Genomic DNA, 22,549 nt, shown 5'->3' with positions numbered 1-22,549 from the left:
ACGCAAGAGTGGCATCATTTCCTTGTAAACTGAGGACTTTTCCTTTGGAAATCACAGAAAATCAATGAAGCCTCTGTCCTGCACTCAGTCACTTTGCAGAGCAGTGCATGCACTTGGAAACACAACAGAAGGGATCACAGGAGACTTTCTACAGCTGAAGTGGGATTTGGGTAAGGCTGGTATTTGAGGTTGGAAAGTACTAGTGGTATTTTATTTCTCTGATTTATGGCTAATAGGCTTTTGCCTTTCCATGGAGAGGAAGCGCTATGTAAAAGGTTTGGCTGTTGTTTATTTTCCACTCATGTCACCGCTGTCGTAGAAGTCGAAAAGGAAGGAAATCCTCTGGAGAAGTGACATCAGACCTCCGTGGCCTTGTTTCTGGCTTGAGCCAGATCGGTGCCATAGGTCCGAAGGGCAGGTGTATACTGGGCTGGGGAAGAGAGAAATAGGAGAGTTTGGAAAAGCACATTGGAAAATTAGATTGAAATTGTGAGTGACTTGGGGCTTGTGGGAAGCAGAAATGGAAAAACATTGTGTTCTGCTTTGCTATTTATACTCCACCCTTTCCTTCTTGGCTTTAGTTAGGGACATTGTTGTTTCCTCTGTCAACGAGCAAACAGCATTCTCGCCTGGTCAAGAATCAATTAGCAGGGCTGTTTGCCTGTACTCTCCTAAAAAATCCTGTTTGCATCCAGTGCTGTGTTTGCTACTACCTCCCACAGCACAGATCCTCCAAGCAACCTCCCTCATTGCTATGTGCATTTGGGAAATGAAACGCTCCCCTCCCTGCCCATGTGAGGAGGAGAAATAGGTCAGGGAGTGCGAGCAGTGTGATGCAGAAGAGAGCATCTTAAGAACCCAGACCGATTTCTGCCTTTCCTCTGTCATCCCCACCTCCAGCAGAAGCATGCAGATGAAAGAAGCTTTATTAGTGACATTTTCATAAATGGGAGCAGCAGGATTAACAATAAATTCTTTTTAAAGGGAAGCTGTCCTGATTTAAAATATTTAAACGTGTGCATCTTACTGTTAAAGCCATGTCTAGTTAGCACTGAAGTACTTGTGCATACATAATGTACTCCTCACTGTTAACTCGGTTTGTTCTGTTTCAACGGGGGCTGTAGCAGAGCCAGCAACTCTTTTGCACATAGCTCTGAGAGAGCAGCAGTTTTGAGTGGCTGTCCGTGTCTCTGCCTGTAACGCTAGCCCTGATGTAATGAAACCCTCTCTGTGTAAGAATTAATATTCCAGTAATGCCCAGAGGTTGTAAGTGTGTAGTTAATAGCTCCCAAGGCCAATGGAAATTAACACAGCCATAGCAGCCACATATTACTTGCTGCTGGTGCAGTATATCTTTGTGAAAACTAATATAGAAAATCATTCTCTTAAGAATAGCATCAATTAACTGATTTAATTCAGCGATTAGTCACAAAATGTCTTATTCCTGCAGTGCTCCCAGTAAGTAATTTGGAAATACCTGATGATTAGGAAGCCAAATGCAAGGTGTATTTTTAATTTCAGTAGGCAAACTGTGACTGTGTTGTGCTGAACTCTGTAAGGCAGCCGTGGGCGAAGCTTTGGAAGCTTTTACAAGTAGGCATTAGTGATGCTTGATACCACTGGCTGCAGATAACCAAAAAGATACCTTACTTGCCACTGTGATTCTCCAGCATTGTTTGACAATGAAATCCCCAGCAAAGGGTTTCTACAGATGTGAGTGTGTTCTCCCCATGGGAAGAGGTGTGCACTCTACTCTGGGGGCTCATTATGGTTAACTTCCATGCCTCACAAAGTTAAACAGGAGAGACAGACAAAGGAAAGCAGCAGGACTTGGGAATTTCTGGATCCTTGCTTTTCCTACCTGAGGTAGGAGAGTCAGAGATGATGATGGGGGGAGAAAGGAGAACAGCTGTCAGGAATCTGCTTGTGAGCAAGAAAGAGCGCTTTGTCTGCTTTTGGATAAACAGATTCATCCATCCTTGTTTCCCATTACCTCAGAGAGTCCCTATTTATGTGCTGGAAAGGATTCCCCCATTAAACATTGTACTGACTTCTCTGGATTCTTGCAGGGGAAATGTTTCCATGGCATACGTGCTCTGTGATTTCTTTCTCTCTTTAACCTTGAAACAACATTTCCCCTAGCTGTGCAAGGTGTACGTTGCTCTCAGTTAAGTAAATAAGCATACACTTGCTCTTCTCCTTTTGTCTTTGTGCCCTCATTATTAATTCCAAATGTTGAGTCTGATCTACATATGGCAGGGGAGATGAAGGGGAGGAAGGGAGTGGCTCTGCAGCCTTGTGTCCTCAGTCCTGTGTTAGAATGCTAGAGTGTGTGTGACTTGGCAGCTGAAGGTGAGAGTCCCGTTGGCCCTCACCTCCTGGCCGTACTCTGCTCTGTGCTAAGTGGTGCCTATGTGCTGGCTCAGTGCTCATGGTATGCTGTGCATTCCCTCTAGTGGCTGATACCTATGGAGAAGATACCTTCTTTCTGCAGCCTTCAGCCAACACACTTAAGATTTTCATAAGGTGCTTCATGACATTTGAGTTTAAGCAGGGAGCCTGTTATGGCTATATCATAGAAGGTACTACATGCTTTCCCTTCAAAGTATTAGCCTTTCAATATAATACCTCTGAAACACAACATCATCTGACCACAAGGAGACTTGCAATGTTGGCACTAGATGTGCCTACAGTGACAGCAGCCAGGACGAGGCAATTTGCTGCCACATACTGATGTCCACCCCAGAGCGTAGCAATGTGTGGGGCAAGCTTGGAGTTGTGACAGAGTTGTTTGGGCACCAGTGTGCAGCAGGTGATAAAGTGGTCAAGATCAGAACAAACTTTTTAGAAAAAGAGACCATGAGAAGAAGGTGGACCTTGTGAAAGGTGGAATAACCTGGTTGTTAATACCATCCTGCTTTCTGTTCCTCTTTGCAGCTCAGGAGTGAAGACCCTGCCCCACAATGCCAAGGTGCACTACAACTATGCCAATTTTCTGAAAGACCAGGGCCGTAACGTTGAAGCAATCTACCACTACAAAACTGCTCTCAAGTAAGTCCCTTGAGGGCCCAGAGAGGCTCCAGCTGCATGGTGCAGCCTGCTGTTAGCTCAGCCTTTGTCCGCCAGGCATGGTGGTGGATTGCCTGCTCCTCATTCCTGGCTCCTAGGTGCAGCTCGACTTTTGGAGGCTGAGAAAGTTCCCTGGCTCAACGTTTGCATGTCATTAAATGAGGTAGCTGGTTTCCCTCCAGCTCCACATGTGTATATATATGTGTGTGTGTGTGCACTTCAATAGATGAGAGAGAAATGTTACCATAGCTACACACTGAGCAATGAAGTGTCATTTATGCATCTGAATGTATGCTGGTAAGCAGGAGGTGGTTGTCATAAATGCATTTTCAGGTTCCTGGGCCATTTATCTTAGTAAATTGTTAATGGTGCATGCCTGGAAAATGCCAGTGCTGTAGCCATCTGAAGTGCAGTAATAATAATAGTACTTACTACTTGTATTGAGGCTTCTGTCCACAGAGGTCTGCACGAACACTAAACTAATTGATCCTGAAAATGCTTCTGTGCAGTAACAGTAAATATCATTACTGTGTTTCTGTGCAGGGGAAGGCTGAATCTTTACATTGCCTTGCCAGTAGATGCATGGTAAATCTGAGCTTGGGGTTGAGCTGTAATAGGGTGCATTTTCTGTGATATCTCTGCAGGACCCTCCTGACCACGCACAGGTGGGCTCACTCCCTGTTAGCAGCATGCTCTGCACACCACTGCTGCTGGTGCTGTCAGTACAGTTCACCCAGGGCCTTGGCTGCTGGGTAAAGGTGATTTTTAGATTTTTTTGAGCAGCATCCTATTCTGTTTTGCCATTCTGGGCATTTGGGAAGCCATTTAGAGAAACTTCCAGTCTATTTTTTAATGTTTCCAGGAATGGAAAATCCAGCACCAACATCAATAAATTGTTCCAAAGGTTAATTGCCTTGGCTGTTGAAAATGTTCTCCTTTATTTTTAGTCTGATTTGTTTAACATCAGCTTCCAGTCATTGGATTTGTTTACACCTTTAAATGTGACACTGAGGATCTCGTTACCAAAAGTCTTTTTCCCTTGGAGTGGTCAACTCCTCCTTTAACCTGCTGCTTGATACAACCTACTAATGTAGCTGCTTGCATTTTCAGTATTATGTGAGTTTTTGCACTTCTCTGAACTTTCTCTAACCTACCAGAAAACCCAATTCCAAGTTAAAAAGAAGAGGGACTAACAAAAGTTATCCAAGGACTGTAGTTGAACATTCAAGTACACAGAGTAACATAACTGCTTCTACCAACATCATTCAGCAGGATCTCAACTGGCTTGAAAGTTGGGCAGAGAGGAGCCTCATGAGGTTCAACAAGGACAAGTGCAGAGTCCTGCGTCTGGGGAGGGATAACCCCATGCACCAGTACAGGCTGGGGGTGACCTGCTGGAGAGCAGCTCTGCAGAGAGACCTGGGAGTTCTGGTGGGCAGCAAATTAAATATGAGCCAGCAATGTGCCCTCATGGCCAAGAAGGCCAATGACATCCTGGGGTGTATCAAGAAGAGTGTGTCCAGCAGGTCAAGGGAGGTTCTTTTCACCCTCTACCCTGGTGAGGCCTCATCTGGAGTCTTGTGTCCAATTCTGACTTAGCTGACTCCCCAGCTCAAGAATTTTAGGGAACTTCTGGAAAGAGTCTAGAAAAGGACTACAAAGTTGATTAGGGGACTGGAATGTGTCTCTTACAAGGAAAGGCTGAGAGACATGGGGCTCTTCAGCTTGGAGAAGAGGAGACTGAGAGAGATCCTTATAAATGTTTATAAATGCTTAAAAGGCAAGTGTTAAGAGGATGGGGTGAGGTGTTTTTTTTTTTCTCTAGTGCCCAATGACAGGACAAGGGGTAACAGACAAAAGCTGGAACACAATAAGTTCCACTTGAACCTGAGGAGAAACTTGTTTCCTGTGAAGGTGAGGGAGCCCTGGCACAGGCTGCCCAGAGAAGTTGTAGAGTCTCTTTTTCTGGAGTTTTCCAAACATGCCTGGACACATTCTTGTGTGACCTGATCAAGGTAGTATTACTTTAGCAGGGGGTTGGACTAGATGATCTCTAGAGATCCCTTCCAACCCCTGCCATTCTATGATTCTGTGGTTCTGTGACATTATCTCCGTTTGTGTAAATGGGATCTGCTGACAAAAGATTTTGCTCTTTTCTAATTCAGCAACACCCATTTATTATAATTATAATGCTGTCTTCTGCTCTGCAGTATTTCAATTATGAAAGAGTCTGTTTTGAGAACTGCTTGCAAACATTCCCCCAGCTTTATCAGATAGCACAGTTTGTGCTGGTAGTATTGTTTATAGACTATCTAAAAGCCTTGCTGGGACTTGGAGCCACACAGAACCACCCATGCTCTTTTCTAGGTCCTTGTCTCTGTGGCACTGGTGCCAGTCCTCCATTTGCTTTAGTAATTTCAGAATTAGTTGTCACTTTTCAAAAGTGAGCCCCTGTCCTCGCTTTGTGTGTTCGCTGTCTGACCTGGCAGTACAGTTCAGAAGTTAGAAGTCTGCTGGCTCTACCCTTGGGAAGCTGCATTACTTGGTCCCACCAGTTGTATCTGCACTTCCACTTTCCTTGTTTTTACCTCTCCCTGTCACAGGGAAATTATTTGAGACCTGTGTAATAAGCAATAAAACAGTCTAAGTAAAAAGTGTAGTGTCTTCTCCTGTTGAGAATTGCATTCTATGTTTTCCCTTAAGACACCCCTTCTAAAATGCCTGTAGTGTGCAGGCCTTGCAACCTCTGCTGGATGCGTGCTCATGACGAATGCATTGAAATGGTGAAGGTGGTGGATGTGGGACAGGCTACATGATGGCAGATATAGTGGAAGACCCTAGACAGTTATCACAGAAAAGAACAGATATAATATCCAAGCTCTTTATGCATCCTCACAGACCCCAGCTGTGCAATTGCTGCTCTGATTTTAGATCAATTTCTCCACAATTAAAGAGAAAAAAGTAGTAGCTGTAATATCATGAGCAGGTTTTGTGGTTTAGGGTATTTTTGGCCACTGGCCTGACCTAAAAATGGAAGGGTTGTCAAGCACTGGGACAGGCTGCCCAGGGAAGTGTTTGAGTCACCATCCCTGGAGATATTTAAACGACGTATAGATGAGGTGCTTAGAGACAGAGTTTAGTGGTGGACTTGGCAGTGCTGGATTAGTGGTTGGACTTGATCTTAATAATCTTTTCCAGCCCAAGTGATTCTATGATTCTATGAAGCTGAAGCACCACTCACTTCATGAATTTCCTGGTCAGAGAGTAGGCAGGCCAGCAGCTCAGGTGGTAACATTGACAAGCTTCCTGTATTTCCCAGAGTCAGTTCAGGTGAATCCACACTGCCCAGATTACAGAAAATGCAAGCTACTCAAAAGACTTCACAATCCAACGGCAGCACTGTCAGAAGTATGGGAGATAAAAATAGCATATCTGTCCTAGTGCAAAGGGAGCAAATCAATAAGGGAATTAATAAGGAAATGGAGTCAATAAGGACATGAACTGCAGCCACTGACACCTGGGAGGGAAATCCTCGGATGTAGGAAAGGGAAGGCAGCATTGTTCCGTATAGTCTCTGTCTGAGGCACGTGGATGATGGCTCATCCATCATTCCAGCTCACTTCTAAAGCTTGTGCCAAATTACAGTGTAGGTCTACTTGATCTCCAGTGAATGTGTCTAACTGTTTGCTAAACAAAAGTGATCCTGTCAGTCCACACTCGGCTGCTTGAACTGCTTGCAATTACCATTCCACCAACGTAACGATGTGTTTCTACATGCTGCTTCTCTGCCAGAAGTGTCGGTTGCCATGTAGCTCCTCAGCAAAGCAACCCATTGCTCCTGTGATGTGGCTATAGCTGTGGGAAAGGATATTGAAGTGCAGACAGGTTATGTTAGCGAAGTAATAGCAAGTAAGTCCCGGGAAAGTTGTTTCCCGATGCTTTAATCATTTGCTCCCATTCTTGCTTTCAAAGGTGGGCAGGATCCTCTGTTGGCATGTGTTGGTGTAGCTCTGTTAACTTCAGGACAGAGAAGTGGTGGAGGATGCTAATGTGTGTTTTCTGACAGTGACACTGCAGGGTGGGTTTCCAAGGTAAACTCGGCAACTAATCCCAACAATCACCTGTTGATGCCATTGCAGGTGACCTGTCAAAAAACACTTTCCTTGCCCCAGCCGAGGAGGCAGTGACCCAACACCCTGATTTAGACTTCAGTAATTAGTGCAATCTAATCATGCTGTCCAAGAGCAAGGGAAATTAAAACTGAAATGAAATGCAAAAGTGGAGAACAACATTTGAATTAGAGAGGAGGAGAATGAGAAAAAACAAAGTTCTATGTGGTTAGGAAAAGCTCTTTCTGTATGTTGAGTTCCAGAAAGGGGAACAGAGGCAAAGGCCTCCAGAGATGGAAGATGAGTTACCCATAAAACAGACCTGATGAACAGCTGGCATTCTGCCATTGTAACAGTGGGTTATAAACCTTTCATCTTACCTTCAGTAAAACAAGAAAAACACACTGCTGGATTAGACTGCTTTGCTGTTTTGCCTGACATATGGTAGTGACCCCAGGAGATATTTGGAGTTTTTTCCTGCAAAAACTAATGGTCAGAAATATTCCATCTGAGGTCTGAGTTGACCATGGCTACTCTTGAAAGCTGCCCTTAACATACTTGCTGCTGCTTCTGATGCAGATTTGTGGCTGTTACTAGGAATTTTGGAGATCCCCTGCTCCTGGAGATCAAACAGTGCTGCTCATATCTGAAATAAAACTTGTGTCGCCACTCTCCTGTTTGTGAGTGAGGTTATGAGGTTGTGCAACTTCGCGTAGATATGAAGAACAACTCTAATGGGCTAATGAGGACATTTTTGCTGTTGTTGATAGTTACCAAGCTTCTGTCCTGCATCTCTCCAGCCTTGTTTGCTTGACATTGGTGTTCAGACTGTTTTAGCGCTCCTCTGGAACATACATCAGCTGACATGTGGAGAGAGAAAAAGAGCAGAGCCTTAAACCCCATTTGATTTGATTTCATTATGCCTTTAATAACCTTTCTAACAATGGAGAGGGAGGAAAAAGAAATTCACCTTCCCTGCTACAGTTGCAGTCGTTCAACATTTTGATTCCCAAAGCAGCTCTGTCTTGCTGTCTATCTCTGTGTTTGTTACCAGGGCTGTGCTTCCCATGGATGGCAGATCAATGTGAGCAACAGCGGGGGGCTGAAGGAGGTTGCTGGGTTTTTTTCTGGAGTTAGGTGGATGAGCATGCTCATAATAATTCTGTGCTATTGAAGCTTTATTTCTGTGTCTGGCAAAAAGTCAACATCTAAAAATTCAGGTTTTCATTTTTGGATATAAAAACATCTAGATTTTGCCCTTAATTAAAAGTGTTAGAGTATTGTGTTTAATAGTGGGGGAGAAAGAGTTATATTTGAGTAAAAACAGGTACTGTGACCATCAAATGATACAAAATGGTTGAATCATAACTGAATCATTTCTTCATAACTTATTTTTGCTCAATGAAAGTCATAGAAATAAACCAGGATTGGGGGACTAAAAAGGAAGAGTCCTGGAAAGAAAGAAATACAGATCGTAAGGCTGGAGGTGAAGAGAAGGAGACTTGGGCTAGCCCTGCAAGCATCAGGCACCTCAGAGTAACCTAGAGCTGTGCTCTAGGGTGCTGCTCTTTCACAAGGGAGATACGAACAAGTGTGTAAACTGTCTCTTGCCATCCATTGTAAAGTCCTGTACAGGGTCCCGGAGGAAGTATCCACCATATATGTAATATTGTGAGTTTACATATGTAAGTGTACTTGTGTGTGTACATGAGAGTTCACACAGGTCTTCAGAGAGCCTGTGTGTGTGTACATGTGCATCAGCAGGTTTGTAGGCACGAGTTCTCCTTGGACTTCACCTGCCAAATACTGCTGACTGAACAGAGCGGGAAGGAGACCAACATGCCACCCAGAAACCTCCATTCTCCCTTGTGGTATCTTCCAGAGAAGGGAATCGGGCAGAAAGCCTCAGGCTGGCTTTCTTTGCAGCTCAGGGAGCTGCTTTGGTGCTCAGCCTTGAGAGAGAGGAGGGAGTGTGCCAGGAGGCAGATGAATTGGTGTGAAAACACTTGGTGCTACAACATGTGTGGTCTGGCTCTTGCAGAGCTTGCAAGTAATACAGTTTGAGGCATTGCTCACAGCATGGGAACTAGGGACGCTGGTTTGTGGCATCAAGAAGTGTCGCGAGATCACGCTTATGTATACTTGGTACTCGAACACAGGCTAGAGGGAGGAGGAGGCAGGAAGGGTACCATATCTCTGTCCCTCACTGAGGAAATAAAATTGATTCATAGCATCACTGGAATGGATAGAAAAGGAGCAAGCAAGACTGCTCTTTCTCCTCACTCCACTTTAGAAATAAAGCCCTAATGCTATAAGGGAGACTCAAGTTTCTTGCTAAGCTTTCCCACACACCTTCCCACTGGGTTTTTATATATCTTAAATCAACAGTATCTGGGGTTGTTTAAATTCAGCTAAATTGCACTCTCCATGCAGTAAAAAAAATTGTGTTCATACAGCCCTTTATGTGCATGTCTGTGTGTGTGCCTTGAAAATGCCTCTCGGCATGGACTGCAGGTGGCCTTGGATACCATCTGTGAGTTATTTCTGGAAAGAATTAAAATACCAGCACCATTTGTTAGCCTGTTTTTACAGTGAGTCAAAAATGTGCCTTGCTGCTTTGCTGCGACTGCCAGGGCTGCCTTTGCTCCCCATACTGTGAGTGCCTTTCTAAGTAACTGAATGTTACTTAGGTCAAGCCCTTGGAGCAAGCCCTCTGGTTAGGCATTTGATGGAACATCTTCATAGAGATTTCACACAATACCCTGTGGCAGTGGATATTACAGACTCGAGGCAGATCGTGTCCAAGCAGTCGGAAGTATCTTTGCACAGTGTTCTTCTGAATTGCGCTTTGACAATAGGCTTTTGGGGTAATTGGTGCTCTTGTGTACGTATGTGGGGGCTGTCCTGAAGCTAGACAGAATAGTTGAGTGATTTAATAGTAATTGATGTCTAAAAAGGTTGCCTGATAATTTAAGTCGGAGACTTAATGGCCTTTACAACACAGTGCGTGGGCCAAATTACTTCAGCCAGCGTAATTTATTTTCAAACCTGTTCTCTATAAAGTGCTAATCCCAGTGTGATTTGGGGTGTGCTCCACCTCTGCTCAACTTTTCCACTTTTTTTGTGTTCAAATATCAATCAAGGCACGGGCTTTTATTTACTCAAACTGGTGAAGTGCAATCATGAGCCCTGATGCAGAGGTAGTATGTGTGCAGTCTAACTGTACTGATGATGATAGCAGCTGGATGTGCCTGCTGGGATGGACAGATGCATGTATAGTTCACCCCTGGACACTGGTATTTATAGGCAGAGTCCTTTCCTAGATTATGGCTTCTATCGTGGGTGCAGGTCTTTCTATATTGTCCTTCAGTGACTTGCTGACTTTTTCAAATGCATCTTCTTGGAGAAGACCCCCCCATCAGGCATGAGAATGACTGCTCTGTAGCCTTCCTCAGACACTATGTCATTGCTCTGACTACTTAAAAATCCAGGACTGATGCTAAAAATCTGGTGAATGGAAGAAGCTTCCCTAATGAAGCTGCAAAGCTGGGACAAGGCATGTATTTTGATTTTTATGTGGGCTGTGCACAGAAAACCTTATGGCTGTGTTTTGCAGGTATTTAAGTCTACTTTTCACTTTTGGCTAATGAGAGCCTCAAATCCAAGGTTTAATTACTTATCCCCACAGCTATTTCTTCTTTCCTAGCCTGATGTCCTTGTCTTTATGAAAACTTTGCTCAAAGCATCACTAGGTAGCACTGATTACTGTCATGCTAAATCATCAGAGACTTGTCTTTGCTGGTCCAGAAGGGTCAGCAGAACAATTGGTTTCCTATGCACGTCTGTCAAGGATAACCTTGGACTTTCCATGAAGGCTTGGCAGGAGTAGCCGACATACTCTGCTTATCCGCAGATATTTGAATGGCTCCTTTGACCAGTTTGGGTAGTGCTGGAATGGGGCTGCTCTGATTTACACCAAAGAGTGAGGCAACCCCCAGATGTCTCAGAGGCAGCTGTGATCAGGGGTGACAGTATGAGGCTGTACAGCTGCCTCCAGCACCTGTGAACCTTGGGAGATGACAGGCGTGATTTCACCCCATCTGCTTAAGCGAGATACGTGGTATTATCTCATCTCCTCATGTAATGGGCTGGTTGAAGCACTTGCCCAATGGTCTCCTCTTTGCTGTGGTGTCCCTCTAGTTTCTGTGGGCTCCATGGAGGTTCCTGCACCGTTTGTGCTGTCTGTAAGACATGCTGTGAATCATTTGTCCTTTGTTGGGCTTGAGTGGTTCCTGGGATTTTCAGGACTTACACAGATCCTGCATAAATTCTTTATGTGAGAGGATAAGCAGGCAGCCCAATTTGATAATGTCACTGCGGGGAACATATGAATTTAGCAGGAAAGGTTTTATTTATTTATATTTAGCTATGACATTGTTTGATTTAAAATCCTTTTTTTTCTTTTCTACTCTAATTCTGAAGCTTCTGTGCCTGCCCAAGTTTGAAAATTTAATGAAAATTCATAAATTATTATATTGTTTAATGTGCTACAGGTTTTGTTTTTAAAATGACGTGGTTCTGGATATGGTGGTGTGGGGTTTTTTTCTTAATGGCTGCCAGACTCAAAGAATTCATGGGACTTTTGTCAATTTACAGATTAAATCTATTCAGCTTCTCTGTTTTTTTCACATTTCTGTCCTGGAGAGGTTTCCTTTGATATTAGGGTACAGCACAGCTGCCATCCCTTATTGCTCTGCCTATCAGTATCGGAGGCTGACCCTGGTGAAAAGGTTTGCTGGTGGCAGGACACCCGTGGACTGCTGTTCCTGCTGGACTTTTATTTCTTCAATTGGTCACTGTCTGCAGTTCAGCACTTACTATTGATACCAAATTGGCCTCTGGCTGGCTCAACTGAGATCAAAATCCTGCCAGCCGCTGACTGTAGCTGGAGGTTGTGATCCCCGCAGACAGCTTGTGCTATCAGCAGAGAGGCAACAGTATGGAGCAGGGAAATTTTATTGTTGTGGCTTTAGCGATGGGCACAGAGACCATGAGAGACAGACTTGTCCCAGGCCATGTGGAAAATGTGGCACAGGTGAGCCCAGTCTCTCAGTGTCCCCGTTGTAGGTGCTCAGTGCCAAAACGTAGATGATTTCTGCCCACTAGAAGGTGGAAGGCATTTGAAGTGGCCTGAGTTACCCAAGGCATCTGCGAGGGAACTCCTACCTTTCAGCAGGAGCAGCAGGGCATTGGTGACCAGGCATCCCTGCTGATGACTTTTTAAGCAGGACCTCCATCAGGACCTGAGACAGTCCATGTAATGCCAGTGAAGGACCTTAACAGGACCTGCAGAGCTGCATAGGGATGCTATGTGAGCCCCTGGTAGCATGCTAGGGGGAGATCGCTCCCTGTCTTATTCCTAACATTGTGTTGGGCCCTGAGCTGGACTACCTCATAGCTGAGTACATGGAAATGGACATGATATAATACCCAATGCTAGGCCATGCTGTGTACAGTCAGGAGTCTGACTGCTTTGTCACGCTTTCACTGAAGAAGATTATGCCTGAGGCTTTCAAAGGAACCTGAAAGCATTAGATCTCTCACTTGTCTGACTTTCAACAGGATTTCCAGGGGTTTTTTTTTGATTTGGGTTTTTTTTTTTTAAACATAAAAAAATCCCAGCCTGCTACAAACCTTCTGCCAAGCTGAAGGGTGTTACCTTTGAGGGAATATTGATGCAACTACTGAAACTCTGCAAAACAAAACCAGCTTCTGCTCAATATTGCAGGACCATCTCTTCCTCCATAAAAATAATCAAAATGCTCCAAATTGAAAGTCTTTTTGAGAAAGACATAGGATCTGGCTCCACATTGTGTGGAACAGCTCTCAGAACAAAGTACCATGCTATTATGAGGCCATGGCCTGAGTTGTGGGCAGTGCAGGATTGTGCCCATAGGATGACTAGTCTTCGAATTACATCAAGTTTTAATTCAGCTTGACAGAGAGCTTTATTGAGAACTTACATAAATACATGATAATGAGTGTGATGTAATAGTAAAATTGGCTTGAAATATTATAATGGAGTAAATATAAAATAGGCAGTGTAGAAATTTGGTGCAGATGAAGCATTATTCATGTAACATTTTTACTTTTGTGGGCAAAATGATGCCAATAAATTATTATGGTATGTGTTGAAACGGGATGAAATATACCTTAAAAACAAGTTGCCAGGCTGATAGCAAGTAATTGGTAGTTAAGACTTGCCTCTGTGCACTTAATCTGGCTGAAGTGAGCCTCTGGGATGCTGGTAGGTTCACATGAGCACCAGGAGACCTGAGAATGGGTAGAGAGAAGGTATTCTGTAGTATAGAGGACCTGTGAGAGGAGGTCTGTCCCAGAGCTCATCAGCCCCTCTTCTCTTTTTACCATGAGAGGCAACACAGATGTTTTGTCATAGCGATACAGCAGTGGTAATTAATCACAGCTGCCTCAAAGGTAGAGTGTTCCCTGCAAGTGCTAAGTTTAAATGCATTCTTTAATCACAAGATATATTAACAGAAAACAGGCGTACGAGATCTCCCCAGCTGAATCTGTTGCCCATTTTTCTCTCTAGCAGAAATGAACACGCTTGGAAGCCCTTTGGATATTGTGCAAGATGATGCAGGGAGGCTTTTTTTGACAGCTGCTACATGGCCGTTAGGTTAATGATGGCCAGTGCTACTTGGAGCTTTTAAAATGGCTTTAAGGACTTGTGTTTTAGGTCTCTGAGAACATGCTTTCAGCAGGCTTGTCGCCAATGCTTGGAGGGTGGTGAGGGGCTGGGCACTAGGTTGGGGCATCAGGGAGAGTCACTCTGGTGTGTGACATCTCAGGGCTGCCCCAGCTCTGAGAGATGGCTCTAGACCTCTTTTATCATGCGGTGGCTGCGAGTGCTGCCCAGATCCCTGAAAGCTGGTGTTGCAGCCTTTTCTATGCTGTGGTAGTTTCCCAGGCTAATTGCATGTTAGTCTGGCCCCATCCACTGATGGCTGTACCCATGTAACACTTAAGAGCAAGTGGGGAGTTGTTGCACAAATACCTTTTGCCCCTGAATACCTCTGGCACCAACCCAAGGGCCGTTTAAAGGCAGGACTTCAGCAGAGCTTGCTGGTTGTATAAGTGGTCTCTCTTGATCTGAGTTAAAAGAATTAAAATTCTTAGTGGATTTCAAGTTGTAGTCATGACAACAAATTCCCTCCCTTTCTCTTTATTTCTGAATTGTCAGATATGTTGCCAAACAAAACTCCTATTTTTTTTTAAACCCTTATTTTTCAAGTAATAGCAGCATTAAATTAAAAACCAAAAGAAACAGTCCTCAGTGTTTTGAAGATTGTTTATGTTTTATGCCTGGTATCTTCTTGTGAAAGTGGAAGTCTCTTGGCTGTACAAGTGAATAAGGCTTTTGTTCAGTGATATTAAAGGGAATTTTGCTAGCCTAAAAGAAGTGGTAATAATTGCTAACAGGAGTTCTTGTGCAGTGTATACCTGTAATAGTTAAAGAGAAAGCTGCTTAAATTTATTCTGACAATTGCAGATACAGCACTGGAGGAATCATTTGAATTATTCATTCTGCAACAAGGAAACATCCCACTTGTCTTCTCTTTAGAAATGAAATCCCAGTCTGATTTTAAATATACTTTTATGGCTTGGTTTCCCTTTTTTTTAAGCAAATTAGGCATTTCAAGATTTCTATTATAATTACGTGTGAATGTAGGTTTTTAAAGAAAATTATTTTGATTTCTAAAGGGAAGGAGAAACTGGTTTTTTTTTTTTGCATTAACTGCTTCTTGTAGAATAAGTTTAATGAAATTCAGCTTTCTTTCATAAATAATGCAGCACTTGCATTTGATTAGGTGAAGCCTAGAGGAATTTCGACCTAATCAGATGCATAGCAAGAAGGATATTGTCTGCAGACTGTTACCATTATCAATGGTGGTGGCAAGGAAAATACATCTCCATGTGTGTCCACCTAGAAAGCCTGGTTTCCTAAGAGAAGTTGCAAAACAAGGTATATATGTACCAGCATATATTCCTTGTGTCTCAGAGTGTCCTTGTAAAACAAGGTCTGGGTTCTGAGTATTGTCATTATTGTAGCATGAAAGGACTTCAGGTTACCTTGTCCCGGTAATGTGTTTTTGACACTTCCAAGAAATAAATACATATGAGGGAGAGACAATCTTTGCAACAGAGAGTTTACAGTCAAAACAAGCAAAGTAGACATTAGGATCTTTGGGACCAATTCGAAAAGTCCTGAAAAACAGCACAAACCTACTGATAAATAAATAAAAAAAGTACATGTGCCTCTATTGATTAAAACAATAGATCACATACAGCAAAAAGCAAGCTAGTTTGCAGATGGTTTATCTGCAAGTTCTGCAAAAGCATTTTGAGAGTTCCTGAGTAAATGCTGCTTTAGTTAGTCACTTGTGGTCAAGTTTTACGCTCTTCTGTAAATCCAGCCACAAAACTTTGTTCTACTCTGGTTTTATCAGGAAGCTGTTATTAACAGCAGTGAGTGTGCATGAACAGAGGGTAGTTTGAATAAGGCCATTGGTCCTTTAGTCAACATCCTTGTTAATAAACAAAAAAAAGGTCTGGTCCTCATTCTTTAGCCCTAAAGCCAGCTGACATAAATTGACCTGAAAGTATTCAGTAAGCCTGAGAGACAGTGGCCAAGCCCAAGCTGTTTTTTAGGGCCAAACCCTGGTTTAGGAATTATTTGAGGGTGGTGTGAAACCTGGGGGCCATGTTAACAGTATAACAGCATGGATGGTCGTGGGCTCAGGTGCAGGCTCTGGTTACTTTACTAGAAGCGATGCTCTCTGCTTAACTCAGTTGAGTGGCATCTTGCTCTACAGCTGTAATAAAGCAATATTCCAGCTAAACCTGTAAAGAACTGAACCCTGGCAACAAAGCCCAACACCACTGCCTTATCTCACTGCTCAGATTTTCCTTTTAACGTTTGTTGAGATATGTAAAATTGCAGATGTCAGAGGTTCTTCCAGCCAGATGCTAAGTGGGTTTAAGCTGACAATTTGTGTGAGAGCTGCGGTTCTGGTTTTCCACTTATATTTCTTGGAAGAGGCATTGAGATGTAATGAATAAATCTAAAACACAAGAAATAGAGCCCAGGATACACGGGAGACGTGCTTGCATCCTGTGATTTGCTGTCGAGAGGTTTTAGCACTAAGCTCAGAAGTGTATTTATGAAGATGCTGGTCAGAACTGTGGAATTTAAAGGTGAAATCAGTTCTCTTTTTTAATCTTGAGTTTTCGTTCTTCTCCAAATTGGTGCAAGCAAATCTCCTGGGCTTGAAATGCCACGGGAGCAATAGAGGCCAAGAAGAGAATTAATTTCTGAAAGTTTGAGAGCAAAACGATCAGGTTTAGAGCTGTAAAATGTTAATCGGCTTCTGACTTTTCTAAGAATTGTCTGAAATACTTTTGCCCACTCAAATCTCAAGCGGGTTCATCATCAGGTATTAGAGCTATTTTTATGTGTGAGTACTGACAGAATTATTGTACAGCTTTTATCATAGCCAACTGTGAAAAAACAAAACCCAACCAACCAAAAAACTCAAACCTCAAAACTCCCAGATGCCAAAATCCCATGGGAGAAATGGGAAACAAGGCTTAGTCCTCAGTCATTTGCCATAAGGTATATAAGATGTTCTTTGCTTGAGATCCTTGTCATGTTATCACATAGAGCTATGTCTCACATTCTGAAGAACAAGGCAACTTGGTCCTTTCTATTGCACCCCTGCTGTTATTGTGGAAAGCATTTCTCCCAGTCAGCTTTAGCTGAGGAGACTTAGCCTTGATGACCAGTGGATTTGAGGGCCTAGGTCAAAACTCAACACTTACATCTTCATTACTGTCTTGTCCTTTGCTGATGCTTCTCCAAGCACAGGTATCTTCTCACATCCCAAAACTCATCAGGCTCACTGAGTAGCTTCAGTGATGGAAAGGAAGAGTATTTGAATGCCGACTGCAGTCTCGCTGTGAATTTCCTACTCTTTACTCCTCTGTGAGAAGATCAATTAGGGAATTCTTCAAAAATCAGCGGTGCAGGAAATGCAGGTAGTGTGGGTGAATGAGGCACCTGAGACTGAGAGATAGGATGCTTGTCTGTACAGGAGGGATGTTGATAGAGTCTGCAGTCATTAGTTATTATGAATAATGGTCAGCACACTATCCTTTGTCATTACAATAGGTGAAATTTTAAAAAACATATGTGGCTGCATCCTTGAATGATTCTCTCCTCGACTATGTGGCTTTGTAGTCCTTGTCTGATACGCTTGGTAATGGATGGAAAAAAGACTTTGAGCTCTTCTCTTACTTAGTTGTAGGAAGCATCCTGAATTTGTGGCTGGTGCATGTCCATTTCTCCTGGAGTTCCCTACTGCATTCCTACCTCCACCCACAAGAAAGACCTTGCCAAAATCACTTATGTGCTGTTGAGCGAAAATGTGACTGATACAAATATTGCAGCAGTGTATAAAATGCTAAATTATTCATGGTACTTAAGGACAGAAAATCCCAAGGCTGAACTGACATAATGAAAAATGCCAGGCAGAAAAAAACCCAGCATGGAAAAGTCTTAGACTAAAAACAGTTGCAAACTTTAGAGTCAGACTACTTTATAGAGTCTTAGTCCCTTCTTCTTTAAGTGCCCCTCCTCATGCTGTACCCTGGGCTGTCATAGCCAACTGCTTATAATGTCATTATCCAGATCACTTTCCCATGAGCAGGGACCTAAGGCAAAGAACTGCCAGATGACTTGTCCTCATCCAATGGAAAAAATGGAAAATCTGCAGTAGCAGCAGGATTTGTGACTAGATCTTCTCAAAGTGAAGCCTTGACCATCTTAAACCACTTCCTCTCCATCATGAGTGAAGCACTCACCTGGAGGAGTACAATGGGCAAACATCCCTGTGCTATTTCATGCGAGGGCATCAGACTTTTTTGCCCAGGTGGGCTGTCATCTTGCCTGAGACCTCTGCAAGCTTCTGTTTTTCTGTGTCATAATGAACCTCATGTTTCACCCTGTATAATAAAATCTTGCTGTCTGGAATTTTTTTTTTGTGAAAGACCTGCAAAACAAAATATGAATGTAGGAATGCAACTTTGAGAATTTAAGCAGCAGAACAGACCATGACGTGCTTCTTAATTCACAGAGAATTTTAATAGAGATACACTGTGTCTAATATGTAGTGTTATAACTGAAACAGGTAGGTGTAAAGATAAATCAATTAAAAGGAGAACCGAACCAAGTGGTAAAAATGTACAGCTAGAAGCTTAGGTAATTCATACTGTTAAACAATCTGTTTCTAGATTTTTCAATAATTTTGCTTGATCCTGAAAACATTGTACAATTTTTCAAGTTTCAGATTTCAAGTTTCCTTTTGCGCTTTTATTATGATTTTTATTGTGGAAAACTGATCTTAAAAACTCAACTCAAAACATCAGTTTGGACAGTGTTGTGTTGGTTTCTGTGTATATCAAAACATATTTTGGTTGGAAACATAATTGTGACAAAGCAGTTCTTGCCTGTTTGAAAAACATTTTGAATAAAGAGGTTTAAGATGCTTTAGTCACTTTGTCTTTTGCTTGGAAGGTAGAATAGGTTTTCAAAGCTGTTCAGTATTTCTTTTTGCCCTGGAGGCATACAGGAGCTGTAGGAGAAAGATATGATTTGCAAAGTCTTTGGGAGTTGAAAAGGTTTCTCAGGATCCCACCAGGACCTGCAGCAAATTAAGGGAAAGCAGCGTTTCCTTCACTGAGCAGTGTTTTCCTTTACTGAGCGCTGCACAGCAGCGGTGATGGCTTTAGTGACCTCCACTTTATTTGTCAATTAATGAGTGTCTGTAACTTGTTATTTCCTTTTTCCTAGACTGTACCCTCGACATGCAAGTGCTCTCAACAACTTGGGGACATTGACCAAAGACGTAGTGGAGGCAAAGGACTACTACAGACGGGCCCTTCAGTTAAACCCTCAGCACAATCGAGCTCTTTTCAATCTTGGCAACCTGCTCAAGTAAGTGGAATGCAGAATGAACACCAAGGAAGTTCACATTCCCTAAACACACATCACCAAAGTAGTTTTTTCAGCCAACTGGCAAAGGAATGGCATTATTCCTTATTGCTGGCCAAAACTGCCAGTGCAAAGATGAGGTTTAGTTTAGATATCACTACATTGTCTGCCACATCATTTCAGGTGCTACTTACAGTTGTTTTTTCAGCTGGAGGGAGATCACTTATTCCAAATCAGGCATCAAAAAATGAGATGCTTAAAACCAGCTAGGCACCCATCTCAGCAGAAAAGTATAAGGTTTTCCAGTGGAGCAAGCCGTGTTGTTCAGACAGGCGTCTCATGCATATCTAATAAAGAACACAGATCTAACAAATCTCTCTCTCCAAGTTTCTACTTCTCCTGATTAGCTGTATGGGTGGTTGATGCATAGTTCAGCCATAAGCACCTAACTCAGAGCAGCAGATTTGTCTCATTGCGAAGGGTCTGGATTTGAGGGAAATGCTGGCTAATGTCCCTGTACAGTTACTGTGCTGAGCAAGAAGTTAATCAGCTCATAATTTCACTCACTGTTATTTAGAGTTTCAGCCTTTAGCAAGGAAAATAGCAGGCGATCGTAATCATGCAAATTAATTTGCCTAACCATATCTAAAAACTGAACTTAAATCTACACAAGAAGTTTTGCCAGTATGGTAAGATCTGCTAAGGGTTCAATTAAGAAAAAAAAAATCTCTATTCCTGCTTTACTATTTTGTACCAACAAAAACCCCCTTGTTTTTGTGAGGACAGCTTGTTATTTGCTGACAGAACTGCATAAACTACAGCAGTAAAAGAACATTTTTGCTGATACAAACAGCAACTATTTTCCTGGTACTAGGTCTCTGGTAAATCTTTTAGAGCAGATGGGGCTTTAGTGTTGTGATGGTTTAAAAATGGCCCTGTCTCATCAAAACATGCTTGATCTCTTTGGTTGTGAAATGTGTATTTCGAGTGTGAGTTTATATGACAGGTATTAGATATATTGCTGAAGTTCTGCCTGGTCCATTCAGAAGTGGATAAGTTGTCAAAGTAATATTACAAGCAAACCTGATGGCATCTGAGTAATCCTTAAATAGAAAGTAGGTGTGTGCTTTACTCGAAATAGTCACAAGAAAGGAAAATGGTAAAGACAATCTTATTACAAGAGAAATAGAAGGTCTTTGTATTATTCATGAAATTTGGTTGATTGAAATTAATCTTAGGTGGCAATGCTGTTTAAAAATACATATTGTCCTTTTAATTCATCATGTTTGCCTTAGTTATTATTCTCTGTGTTGTTTGTTTAAAAAAAAAAATGAAATATTAATCAAAAGGACATAAAGCAGAAGCAGCACCAGAATGTCCTGTGTCTTTAACACTTAAATCTGGCCTGTTGATGAACTCTTATGACCCAGCAGATAGGTAGAAACTAGATTTGTTGCACAGGCAAATCACAAAGGAGATGTGGGAAAATCTAGTAGAACTGCTGCTTGTGTGCAATATGTCATATTCTTTCCTAATCTGATAGTTAAGATATTGTGTGTCCTGCTGGGCTGTACATGCTCTGCATCCTTCTGTGGTGCCATACATTGCATATATGCAGATGTTAAAGGTATGTGATCCTTGTTCTAAACTCAAAAGAAAGCGCTCGGGTTCCACCTGCCCTTTTCCCACATCCATTTACACCCATTTTCTAGACTTTGTTTTTAGATTTCCAAAACAACCTAGTGCATCTGGACACACTTGGCTTTGAAAACCTTCTAAAAAATAGAGTTCATGATGGAGGAATTAGCACATCCATAAAGCAGATACTGGGCAGACAGATCTTATATGTCTCCTCTAAAACATTAGCCCAAACCCCTTTGCCAGGACTTTCCTGCATCAATCATCAACTTAGCAGTGATTATCAGCCATGCTGGAGCATGAAGTGACTTGTGAGATGACCAGACAGGAATTTCAAGCTCCCCTTTTGTTTTTATTTACATTTGCTGCCTGTCTTTCCACATTATCCTTTCGTATCTATGTATATAGGGCAATCAGCATTTTGCAGACACTAAATGCTACTGTAAGCTAGGTAGTAAGTGAAAATCTGCAGAATATTTGTATTGAATTTGTGTAGCAAGGTTGTGATAGTGACAGGGCTATCGAGGTGGCTTTTGTGAGAATCTGCTAGAAGTTCCCACTCTGCCACTGCCACACTGCTACAAGATAGACTCACCACCGGCCAAGGCTGACCCAGTCAGTGACGGTGGTAGCAACCTCCGTGATCACTTATTTAATGAGGAGGGTAATAAACCCTGCACAATTCCAGCGGCAGTCAGGAGAGAGAGGAGTGAGACTACGTGAGAGCAGCAACTCTGCAGACACAAAGGTCAGAGAAGAGAGAGGAGGAAGTGCTTCAGGCACCAAAGCAGAGGTTCCCCTGCAGCACGTGGTGCACCCATGGTGAGGCAGGCCCTGCCCCTGCAGCCATGGAGGCCACAGGGGAGCAGATTTGATGTCAGGACTTGTGATCCTATAGGGTACCCGTGTTGGAGCATTCTGTTCCTGAAGGACTGCTCCCTGTGGAATGGGGCAGTTCATGGAAGGACCCACTATGGAGCAGTTTGTGGAGGACTCCTTTGGGAAGGACCCTACATTGGAGCAGAGGAAGTGTGAGGAGTCCTCCTCCACTCAAAGCAGTAGCAGAGATGTGTGATGAATTAACCACAACTCCCATTTCCCTGTATCCCTGTGCCAATGCAGGAGAGGATGTAGAAACCCAAAAAGAAAGGAGAGGTGGGAGAAGGCATTTTAAGATGTAGTCTTTATTTCTTATTACCCTTTTCTATTTTGACTGGTAATAAATTAAACTAATTTTCCCAAGTTGAGTCTGTTTTGCCCATGATAGCATTTGCTGAGTTATCTCCCTGTCTTTATCTCGGCCTGTGGACTTCTATTACATTTTTCTTTCCCCTGTCCAGCTGAGGAGAGGGAGCAATAGAGTGGCTCTGGTGGGCACCTGGCATCCAGCCAAGGTCAGCTCAAAACAGTATTACAGGCAGGTGTTACTTTCTAGTTGTGCTGTGAGACGTTATGAAGAGTATTTTGATATTTATACGTGTATCAGAGAGAGGATAAATGGTCAAGCCATAAAAACCATTTTCTGTCCCCTTTGCAGAGGCTTCAGTGTGTGGTGCAGATCAGGAGACAGTTAAGGCATGTCCAGTAACAGCACTACTTATACTGGGATGTGTAACAAAACTGTCTGGCATGGGGAATTCCCAGTTGAATTCTTCTGAGT

At 42.8% G+C, this 22,549-nt stretch overlaps 1 protein-coding gene across 1 annotated transcript in view; it reads left to right on the top strand.

The window, feature by feature from the left end:
• Positions 1–22,549, top strand: part of TMTC1 (transmembrane O-mannosyltransferase targeting cadherins 1) — a 151,044-nt gene that overhangs the window by 105,545 nt on the left and 22,950 nt on the right. Inside the window, exons 11-12 of the mRNA XM_062010316.1 lie at positions 2,938–3,051; positions 19,111–19,254. Coding sequence (XP_061866300.1) covers positions 2,938–3,051; positions 19,111–19,254 — 258 coding nt within the window. The remainder of the gene's footprint in view (positions 1–2,937; positions 3,052–19,110; positions 19,255–22,549) is intronic.

This window comes from Colius striatus, chromosome 1 (assembly GCF_028858725.1).
Source record: "Colius striatus isolate bColStr4 chromosome 1, bColStr4.1.hap1, whole genome shotgun sequence".
Taxonomy (NCBI): domain Eukaryota; kingdom Metazoa; phylum Chordata; class Aves; order Coliiformes; family Coliidae; genus Colius; species Colius striatus.
The sequence above is the reverse complement of the archived record's forward strand: the minus strand, read 5'-3'. Positions and strand labels throughout refer to the sequence as shown.